Below are 11,337 nucleotides of genomic sequence, written 5' to 3' on the forward strand. Positions count from 1 at the left end.
GGGTGAGCCGGGAAGGGTGCCAGCGTGTCTGATGGCGTGTTTGTCAAGCGACGGTGGGCAGCAGGCGAGCCTGGGGGAGAAAAGCTCAGCCCGGTGCAGGTGACTCCTTTTTCCTGGCTGCTGCTTGAGTTCGAGATGTAACTGCTCCAAGGGCTCCTGATCCTGCGGGGGATTTCTCAACAGGTGGTTCAGATTAGCTCCTCATTAAGAGCCGCCTGAGCAGCACCCTCATTAGGAGAGTGCTTCAGAAACCTGAGCAGGGAAGGTTTGGCCGATGAGGGGCCAGGGCACTCAGGGTACCTGCGCCTTCTGGCCTTCTGCCCCTGAGGTCTGATACCCACTGTCTGGAGAGCAAAGCTAAAGGCAGGAGTTTGGCCCTTTCAGAGTCCTGGGGCCAGGGGACGGCGGTGATGTTGTGTCCTGGAGTGCTCTCTGCCGGAGGGAAGGAGGCAGTGATGCCTTGGTCACAGTGGTTTTTATCCTCTGAGTGGGGAGGAGGCTGGAGAAACATCCTTTTGCCACCTCCATGGTCAGGAAGGAAGTTTAACTTATGTTTGGTTCTTGCTTTTATCGTTCCAATGAGCGTCTGCTTCCACCAATCCAGGAGGAGTTTACTGGTTCATGTTTGCGTGGTTTTTTAACCCTGAGTTGAGCACACTCATCCCCAATGGACTTAGGTGGGACACCAGGCAGAGGGTCCCTCTGAAGATCAGGTTGTTTCTGTGCCTGAAGTGTCTCAAAGAGCCCGTGCAGCACTGTTGCTGCCCTGCAAGTGCTGAAGGGAGCAAGTGCAGTTGTGGGTGTCTACTGCAGTCCTTGGGGCTCACTCTGCTGAGTTTGTGGTTTCTGCTTTTCTCTGCTTTCTAGATCGGGTGGGATGACATCCTCTCCTTCATTTGAAAGTGTTCCCTTGCTTTGTCGATGCCATAAGTGTGGTGGGTTGATCTGGAGCGTGCTGTGGATCCTGTGTTGTGCCATTAAAGCATAGGGTGCTGAATGTGCCCTGCAGGCTTGGAGAGGTCCTGGTGTGAGCACTGCAGCTTGGATGTTGTGTTCCTGTTTCCCCAGGACGTGAATGGTGGAAGTTGTATTAATCCAGGGAAAGGGAAGGTCTCACCTGTGTAGCAACAATCAAAAGAAATCAACGTGTCATGCCAGGCTGGCTTACATCTGCTGGTTGGAGAATGTAAAGGCTGATGGTCGCATCCTCATTAAAATATCTTGGCATACCAAGTTTGGTGGCTGGTTCCTGCTCACCTCTTTCTCGTACTGCTCAACCTGACTCTTTTGGTTCCTATTGCAATTTAAAGATTTATCAAGAAGGTTAGAGTAAAACTGTTTGAAAGTGGTGTCAGGATCAGTTCTGAAAGGAAGTTGTTTGCAGCTCATGAGTAGCAAATCAGATGGTAGAGCTATTGAGAAAGGGATATAAAAAGAATCAAAAGTGGAAATGTAGAACTCAAATCTCTAGCTTCTTGACCTCTTGTACTTGTCGTAGTACAGTCCTGGGCATCCTGGTGTTTGGATATTGATCGGGGATGAAAAGTCTGAGAGACAACTGGAACAATTATTCCAGGGAGCTGAGAGGGTTGCTTTATAAGAAAACATTTAATCTAACTGTAGAAAGGTGTGAGTGTTGTGTAAGTGTCTGAGGAAGTCCATAAGGTAAAGGCTGGAATGTGCCTGAAGAAGAGGAGAATTTATGTTCACCCAGAAGAGCGTAACTAGGAATAATTGGATGGAATGAGGGGTTGAGAAACAAACTTCAGACTGATTGTGAGGAGAAGCAGGCTAATCTCAAGGCATCTGAACTCACAGAATGATTTCCCTGAGAGAGAAGAGTAAAGTGATAACATTTTGATGAAGATATAAAATGGAAAAGAAGATAGGCAGAGTTCCCTCGTGGTGAGATGAACTTCTGGGTTTCACCTTAAAGGATCAGCACAGAATAGGTGGGTTTTTTTGCCCAATCTGCCCCTAAATGCAGGATATGGTCCTAATTTTGTCAGGAGTCCCATCACCCTCTCTTGGATACTTCTCTGTGACTGTTGGTGGTTGAAGCATAATTCTCTTAATGTATTGTTGCCTCTGGAGACAGGGAGATGATGCGTGGTACTCATCTACAGAGAACTGGAGTGGGAGTTTGTAGGGCAGCACAGGGCTGTGTCGGGGAAGGGGAGGCAGAGGGGGAATGAATGTGCAGTGAAACCAGACAACATTTCTAGGCGTTCATCAAAACACCCCCAGGTTCCATTCCTGGGCGATGAAACAAGGACAAAATAGTAATCGTGGTGCCAGAATTTTATTTTTTTTCCTGGGGATTTATAGTGGGCCTGGAGAAGTTGATGGTCTGAGCAGCAGCCAGCGGACCCCGGCTGATTGCTAATCCTCAGGAAATTCCTTCTGCCTAAGTGGTGGTTGCTGGTTATTCCCTGAAAAATGAAGTTGGAGCAAACTGTATGTACACTGTTCTTTTCTGATTGATATTCCCTGCTGATAAGGCACACATATCTTGGTCACAGAGGTAGGAGTGGCTGATGGATGACTGATACCTTTGTCTTATAATTAAATTAAGGTAATAAAGATAATTCCACGCTTCCATATACATACCTCATACTTTATTGGAGAAATAGGAGCAGGCAGTCCCTGGTCTGGGAAGCTTGCAGTCCTAAGTAGGATCAAACACAGCCTTGCAGCCTGCTGGCAGTGGGGAGGTGAGAAAGTGGGGCAATAAAGAGTCCTTGAATGAGAGAACTGGTTTTGGGACCCAGCAGGAAAACTGTCCAAACAAACAAACGAGAGCCAGGTCAGGGGAGATTAGCACAGAGAAATTCTGAACGGGAAAGGAAAACATTCCTAATGATACCTTGATGCAATGCTGTACCAGACGCTTTCCTTACTGAAGTAGTCTGTGTTTTACAGCAGAGACAGGTTTGGCGAAGTAGTCCTTTCTTCTCACACTTGCACTCAGAGTTCTGCTAGCTGGAAGAGGTAGAGGTGTTGTGTAAGGGTGTCAACAGCCTGAATCCTTTGCCCAGAAGGGAGGAGAAATGCACACAGTGCATCCCTGACAGAGTGGCAGCTTGTCTAACCCATTGCTTCTCCTTCCATTGTCCTTGTATCCATAGGATTTCATTGCTTGACAAATAACTTCCCTTTCCGTGTTGCTTTTCATCTAGGAAATCATTCATACAAATCCTTTTTTTTTCCCATTTTTTTCCTCCCAGTCATTCATTGTAGGTGTGCTTTAATACTTCCTCAAAGCAAACCTGCCTCTGCTCAGCTTTCAACAAGCCAGTGCATTACAGTTTTTGGTGCACCATTCTGTTGCAGGTAAACCCAAATGTGTTGAGCTCCATGGAGAAGCAGAGGCGCAGAGAGGAAGAAGAGGAGCGCCAGATCCTTATAGCAGTGCAGAAGAGGGAGCAGGAACAGCTGCTGAAGGAGGAGAGGAAGAGGGAGATGGAGGAGAAGGTCAAAGCAGTGGAAGGTAACGTGCTGCCAGTGTGGAGATCAGTGTGGAGACTGAGATCTTGAATTAAAGTCTTCCATTTGCATTCCTTCCCTGCCAGGCTTGCTAATGAGAATCTTTTCTTGCACTTACCTCTGTTTAATTGGTTTGACTGTAGCTTCTTTTCCTTCATCTGTTCTTTCAGTGTTTGTGGCTGTTCTCAAGGGCACCTTTCCACTGCGTTGTCTTCTTCAAATTGTGCTCATTTTCTCCTTGCCTCAGCTGTCCATTTTTTTCTCCTGCTATTCATGTTATTTCTTAGTTCTGTCTCCCCACTTGCCTCCTCATGATTTCCCTGTGTGTAGGATTAGCTGGTTTTGCTCTCACTGAATAGCATTTGGTTCTTTTGGCCCATTGCATGATGAAAGAATTCCCTTTGAGGAGAAAGGGAATGGGATAACATGGGAGTAGCAAGAGTAGTATTTTTATATTGCTACTGGCCTTATCAATTGGAGAGCTAAAGATGAAGGGACCAGGCTACACAGAGCACCAGAGGTGCCAATTTCAGGTGTTGGTCTAAAATGTTTATGATTATTAATTAAATGCTGATTTAAGCTGTTCTGCAACAAACAGCCATGTTGTGATTAATACATCAGATCAAGGCACAGACAGCAGGCAGTCAGCCAGTTCCTGCAGGTGTGGGGTCAGAGCGATTCCTGACCACCTTCTTTCTCTCTGTTGCCCTCCCTTATGGGGGATTCCCTTAGCTGCTGCTTTAGCCACAGTGACTGGCTGGGCTGTTGTAGTTCTAGGGAAAGGCTGAACATCCTCAGAAAACTGTGGCAATGTGTGGCAGTATCAGTATCATGAGTCCCAAAGTGGATAAAGAATCAGAAGAGGAAAAAAAGACTAAGTTCATGCAAACCTTGTAAACTTTCCAAAATGAAACAGTTTGCTACCAGATGTTTGGTAGGAGGCCAGATGTTGTCTAAGAATAGCTTCTTTTACCTGCTTACCTTTCTAACCTTTAAAACATCCAATTACTTCCTTGGTCTTCATGTATTCCTGGTTGGTATCCCTAGCTAATCAGGTGCTTTGAATTGAGACTCATCCATATCTCTGCCACAGATATCTGTTTCCCTTGGCAAATTGCATATTCTCTGTGGTTTAATGCTTCATCTCTATAGACAAAATTAGTCTTGAAGTTCCACAAGAGCTGCAAAGATAAATGTTCCTGTGAAATGGTTTTGTTTTGGTATGAGCCATTTCCTTTTCTGGGTAAATGCAATCATTACATCATCTGATTCAAAGGCACCAGAGCCACTCAAAGAAACTGGCATGGGGTTGAGCAGTAGCCTCTTTTAAGCCAAGTTAGCATACATTCATGCTTTTATTGGCAGAGATGCTTTCACTTTGTTTTGTGCAGTTTCTTTCAGTTTAGTTTAAACTCTTCCCTAGTCCATTTAGGCTTAGTCAGGAGAAGTCTCCTTTTAAACTGGTGCAAAAGCTGTTTGCAAAGGTTATGTTGACTTGTTCTGTTAAATACAGTATTTTTATCCCTAGAACCAGCAGCTATCCAGGTAAAACTGGCTTCTTAATGATCTTTCCTTAGTGCCAAGCACACCCACCACTAGCATTTGCTGTCATGACAGTTCTTATGATGGAGAGGAAGTGATTTGAAAATGATGTCATTTGTTTTAATTGGTTCAGACTTGTTAAAACTGGACATCCATCAACAGAAATTTTAGGGTAACATTTTTCTTCTAATTTTCAGTCTGTTTGGAATACAATGTTAATTTTATGTGGCCTTCTGTAGAGGGGGGGATGTGAAATACAGGATGAAATATCTGCTCTCTTATGAATTTCACCTTCTTCTCGGTTTTGGATGGTATTCCTGTTTTTACATCGCATTCCGGTTTGAAGCCTGAGATTACACTTCCCCCAACTCCAACACACCCCCCCTAGGTAGCAGGTTTCCTGCTGGGCCCATCTGTACTCTCCTGAATTTGTAAGTTAAGGCAGCTTTCTAGATTTCTACCACAACAGCAGGTTAGAGTTTCCCAGTTCTCTTTCCAGATGCTGCTTCAACGTAATCTCTCACATATATGACTTTCTAGAAGGTTGAGGTACTTTTTAGGGCATTATTTAGATTTTGAAAGCTGCTGGGTGAGACTCAACCCAGGCCAACAGTAGGAGAATGAGCTCTGCCAGTGATCTTGAACACACAGTGTTAATCACTAGCTGTGGTAGAGCTCCTGCTATTAATCCTAACTGAGATCCAGTACCAGGGTAGCACTCCTTGATTCCTGTCAGTTTACCAGATCAGATCCTTGGCAGATGTTGGTGGATTTCCAAAATCTACACAATCTTTACCTCTTGGCTGCTGTTGTCATGACATTTTCCATTTGCTGACCAAATAATTACGTCATGTTCTCCTCAGCTTTCTCAGTTAGGCATCCATTGCAATGACATCTAAAGATTGCTCATTTTATGAAAGAAGCATGAATTCTGAACAGTGCTTGGACAGACTCAGATATTCTCTATTACCTGCAATTGAGTGTTGACTTCTGGTCATGTAATGTTATAATAGATGCTGTTAGATTCTGTAGGACACCTTAGATACTCCCAGCTCCAGTGCTAACCTCAGTCTTCTAACAGGAAATTCAGGCTTTCTTTTACCAGTCTTTGACATATCTGGCCATGGATGTCCCTACAAACACCTTGTAGCTATTCCTACTTTTCTTGTACTCTCAAGCCACATTCCAAATTTGGTTTTGACGGACAGAGCAGGACAATAAATAAATATTTTTCCACCAGAGCTGGTACTTCTTAAGTAGTTGGCATTTTCCAAAGGCAGACCCGCTGCTAGAGGGTGTTAGATAAGTCTCCCTCATCTTTCTTTCACTGTGGGTGTTCCCTGATGTGGCCTGTTCCTGTGACATCTCTCCCTGAACATTACTTTCACAGAATTCTGCTCCAACTGCAGGTGTTTTGCAAGTCAAATGAATTGAGATTTCCTATAAGAAAAAGGAAATGAGGTTCATGAGAGCCCATAAACTTTCTATTATGAAGCAATCTGTTAGCCAGCTGTCTGGTTGCAAACCACAGGTTATATTACCAGCATTGCTTCTTCCTGTGCCTCACCTCTTTAAACAAAAGCTGTCCCAGTGGCCCTTGTGTGTGGCAGCTTGCTCGCTCTGGCCGCTGGCCATGAAGATCTACCTGAGCAACCTTCCCAAAGCCAGCCATGGAGGATAATAATGACCCCAGTTACTCATTGCCACTCAGCTGGTAGAACTTCCCTCAGCACTGCTCTTCATCCCATTCCATGCAAAGCCAGCTGCCTCAAAGTTCACCTGCCTGAGGTGAAGCACCTAAAGGAAGATAACAACAAGCCAGCTCTTTCCATAGTGCTGAGCTGTGCCTAGGGCTGGGTGTTGAGCTTCCCTCTTTGTACCACACCACTTCTGGAAGCTGCCTAAGGGAGCATCTGTGTCACAGTGGCGCTTCAAAATTGATGATTGTAACCATGGGAGGATGATGAGGCATGTTGATGGTGCACCGTATGCTCATCTCACCTGCTCCTGTGCTGTTGCTGCTTTTGCTGAAAGAACAAGACCATCTCACTGGGGTTCTTGAGAGCTGCAGAAGCACCTTCTGTTTCCCTGCAAGATGTGGGCAAGGAGAGTGCTGAATGGTTTTTTATCTCTTCCCACTGCAGAACGGGCCAGGAGGAGGAAACTTCGTGAAGAGCGCGCCTGGCTGCTGGCGCAGGGGAAGGAGCTCCCCCCTGAGCTTTCCCACTTGGATCCCAGTTCCCCTACCAGGGAAGAGCGAAGGACCAAGGATATGTGAGTATACAATGGGGCACTGCAGCACACAAGTGTGTCGAAGCTGTGAGTATGGCAAGGAGAGGAGTGTGATCACTCACAGAAATGCGGAGGGAGAAGTGAGGTTGGAGAACAGTGAGAGGAGTAAGCTGAGAAACATCTGGGTCTGGTCCATATGAGAGGAGGGTTTGTGATGAGGCCTATTTGCCAGCTTTGTGGCACTGCATGGGTGGAGGAGAAGATGAAGTACAGAGCATGTCTTACCTGTCTTCAGTCTGCATATTCACTGTGGTGCTTCCCGTTGCAGCTTTGAACTGGATGATGAGTTCACAGCCATGTACAAAGGTTAGACCCACCCCAGCTTTCCCCCTTTGCGTGACTTCCTCCAAGTGAAATGCTTCTGTGTGTGTGTGTGTGTGTGTGTGTGTAACCATTCACCTTTCTCTTGCTACTGCCAGTTCTAGATGTGGTGAAGGCTCACAAGGACTCTTGGCCCTTCTTGGAACCCGTTGATGAATCGTATGCTCCCAACTACTACCAGATCATTAAGGTATGGGAAGTGGCCCAGCCATCTTGACTGATGCACTTTGTTGACTGGCATGCAGTTTTTTGGAAGTGTTTTGAAGTTTTGTGGGCTGTATTACTCTCACAGTCAAACTCCATGATTCTGGCAGTCCCTTCTAGCCTTACAAGTCAAGAAAACCAAAGATGGATGGCTGCTTCTCTGGAGACCATCCTCTGCTGCCCATGCCCTCTCTGAGTGCAGCTTTGTAAGCCCCACTATGCTTGCTGTAACTGAAGAGAAGTTTGGTTGTGTTCCAGGCCCCCATGGATATCTCTAGCATGGAGAAGAAGTTGAATGGAGGTCAGTACTGCACCAAGGAAGAATTTGTGGGTGATATGAAGACCATGTTCAGGAACTGTCTTAAGTACAACGGTGAAGGCAGTGGTAAGAGCAGTAAGATGCTAAATTTGTCTGTTTGCAGTGCTCAGCCAAAGTAGTGCCCTCTTCCTCCTCACCAGTACTTGATTTGTGTTTCTTCTCTTTCAGAATATTTTTGGGAGACCAGATGAAAGGGTAGTAGCTACTGAGACCTGCATTTTAGTGAGGCTTTTAGCACAGTTTGGTCATGCTGAATTGGGGCATGGCATCCTAAGGGCTGCCATGTTGGTAGACGGTGAGGGCAGAGCATACAGAGAAAGGAGAGTCTGTTTCTTTCTGAGCTCATTCCTTCATGTGCTTGTGTGTGCCCCTTTTTCTCCTAGTAACTAATACAGACTTGGAAAAGCATTGGAGTCTGGTTAACTCCCAGTGTTCGTTGAGTACCACAGGAAAGTGAAGAGTGAGCTAGGCCTGTCCTTTGGATGGAAAATGTAGTTTTTAGGCTCCTTGGCTATTGAAGGAACAACGTGAGTGTGCAAATGGGAAATCCTGGGTTTAATTGCCACGCCAATTAAAATTCTATGTGTTGCTTAGATAAGAAACCAGTTCCCATATGGTGGGTCATCACTGTAGACTGTCTCACCAGCAACACTTGAGAAAGGGAAAACAACATTAAGAACAAATCAGCTTGTTGCTGTTGGCTGCAAGAAAAAGTATACCTGCACACTGCCACTGGGAGAGCTCTGCTCCCCAAGGAACTTCAGGGTTAGTTTAGTGGAAACAACTGGAAAGTCACTTGCTTCAAGGCCTTTGTCACCAACATCTCTCACATGTCTTTTCCTTCCTATCCACTCAACAAAAAGTAAAAGCTCATCTCAGCAGAACTGTCCAGTGGAAATGATGCAGTGGGGACACTGGTGTTGGCAATAGCTTTCGTGTCAGGGTCAGCAAGCGCTTTGGAAACTACATGGATAAATGTGTTTGCTGATTTTCCTCTGTCTTGTGGCCCACAGCAGAGATTTGAATGAGTCCAAGAAAAGCCTCTGAATGTAATCAAATAGCATTGCTGGAAGTTCACATTTCTTCTCTCAGCACTCTTGCTGGCTAACTGTGCAGGTCACACATCTCTGCGAGCAGAGGTGGTGCTCCTCCTAATGTGATTCTTGGCACTAGGCTGGAGCACTGAGTTAATGCTGACTCTGCAGGCCCTGCTGCCAGTGGTACTTTGTCATGGCTGTGTGCCTGTCCTCTGGTAGGCTTACTGAACAGAACTGATGCTGTGTTGCTTATGGAGTTTAGGAACCAAAGCCAACTAGTTAGAAACAAAAGTCTTCCTCAGAGAAACTTGGCAGACGGGAGATGGTTTATCTGATGTTGCATAATTGTTTCTCTCTATGAGGCTCTGACGTTCTTGGGGGTTTTTGACTGCAGAATATACAAAGATGGCTTACAACCTGGAGAGGTGTTTCCACCGAGCAATGATGAAGCACTTCCCTGGGGAAGATGGAGACACTGATGAGGAGTTTTGGATCAGAGAGGACGGGAGACGAGAGAAGAGGAGCCGGCGCTCCGGCCGCTCCGGCACAGGCAGTGTCTGGACTCGGTCACGAGACCCAGATGGGCCTGGCAAGAGACAGCAACGCCTGGAAAATGGAGGAAAACCTCCACCATATCGAGCTACTTCCAGGGCTCCTGCTTCTTCCTCCTCTTCCTCTTCCTCCTCCTTCTCGTCGTCCTCTGTAGATGACCCAAGTGGCACCTCAATGCCGACTACTCGAGAAGTGGGCCCTTCCAATGGGCGAGGCTTCCCCCGCTCCCTGCAGTACGGCGGCATGCCCAGCCCTGTGCCACATCCTGGACAGATGGTAAGGAGCAGTTCCTGCTGTCCTTTGCCCATCAGGCCGAGAGAGGGAGGGAGGGAAAGGGGAATGGAGCTTCCTACCATTAAATCCTTAGTGCATGTCAGGAACCTTTTCCCAGAGATAAAGGGTCAGAGGTATGGTTCCTCCAAGTGAAACTTTTCAGCCCTTAGATTTAAACTGGTACAATTTAAGTCTTTTCCACACTAGGTGGGAGCAATCTCCTAATGTTACCCATGGCTGGCATGTCCCAGTGTAGGCTTGCACAAACTAGTTCTGCCAGTTCTCTTCTCTCCTCGGAGAGTTACCCCAGTGTGCATGGAAAGCTGTAACATTTCTTCCCTTACCCCCCAGTTTATGAAGCTGAACAAGCTGGTCTTCTTTTGTCTCAATTGTTTACAGATGCCTGGTAACTTCGTGCCATCTGTGTACTACTGCATTTCGTGCCTTGGGTATTTATAAAAGCAGTGAACTAAATCAAACAAAGGCCACCCTGGACTGCAGCAGTGACCTATCTTTAGCCCAGTGTTTCTTCTCTGAATGCCACCTGTTCTGCCTCCCTTCTGAGCTGTTCCTCACCCATCCTTCATTGCCTTTTCCATTTTAGCCAGTGATGGCTTGTGGTGTGATCTATCTGCTGTTCCCCTGAGATCTAGGCTATCCCTTGCCCTTTTAGCCAGAGACAAAACAAAATTTTTAGAGTGATTCTTGTGCTGCAGATAGTGCGAGGCATTGGGTATTTTGAAGGAAATCCAGCACATTCCCTGTTGTCTTCCTGCTTCCATATTCTTGGGGTCCATTCCTCTTCTTGAAGCAAACCACTGCCCCCTCCAGTCGTCTTGCTTGCTCTCCAGTATTTGGGTGGTGAGTGAGTGTATTGCAGCCTTAAGTCCGGGGGTGAGTGGCTGAGGTGTGAGATAGTGGCTTTGATAAGGCTGTGTCCCCTTGGAGAAGAGGGTGTACAGGTTTTCCATGGTACCTCCAAAACAGTCCAGCTCCTCATCCCCGTGGTTACTCCAGCCTTGCCTTCCCCTCACCTGCAGTATTTCTGCTGCTTCTATGCGCTTCACAAATTGTTTTATTTCTCCCCCCTGCACCCCTCCCCATCCCTCAGAGACCAGCGGTGCCAGGAACGTTTGGTCCTTTGCGTGGATCCGATCCCACAAAACTGTACGGCTCTCCGCGAGTGCCTGAGCCCCATCCCGGAGAGCCGCTCCAGCAGCACCAGCACTTTGCCATGCAGGTACGACCCTCCTGCCGAGGGCTGCAGCACCCCAGGCCCCGCAGGTGTGGTGGCGCCCACCTGGACCCCCC

The 11,337-nt window shown here is 46.8% G+C and overlaps 1 protein-coding gene across 1 annotated transcript in view; it reads left to right on the forward strand.

The window, feature by feature from the left end:
- Positions 1-11,337, forward strand: part of LOC103624728 (cat eye syndrome critical region protein 2) — a 48,149-nt gene that overhangs the window by 27,678 nt on the left and 9,134 nt on the right. The window contains exons 8-14 of the mRNA XM_008644031.2: positions 3,334-3,490; positions 7,173-7,302; positions 7,589-7,626; positions 7,740-7,831; positions 8,104-8,230; positions 9,596-10,029; positions 11,138-11,328. Coding sequence (XP_008642253.2) covers positions 3,334-3,490; positions 7,173-7,302; positions 7,589-7,626; positions 7,740-7,831; positions 8,104-8,230; positions 9,596-10,029; positions 11,138-11,328 — 1,169 coding nt within the window. The remainder of the gene's footprint in view (positions 1-3,333; positions 3,491-7,172; positions 7,303-7,588; positions 7,627-7,739; positions 7,832-8,103; positions 8,231-9,595; positions 10,030-11,137; positions 11,329-11,337) is intronic.

This window comes from Corvus brachyrhynchos, unplaced genomic scaffold, assembly GCF_000691975.1.
Source record: "Corvus brachyrhynchos isolate BGI_N302 unplaced genomic scaffold, ASM69197v1 scaffold191, whole genome shotgun sequence".
In the NCBI taxonomy this organism is placed as follows: domain Eukaryota; kingdom Metazoa; phylum Chordata; class Aves; order Passeriformes; family Corvidae; genus Corvus; species Corvus brachyrhynchos.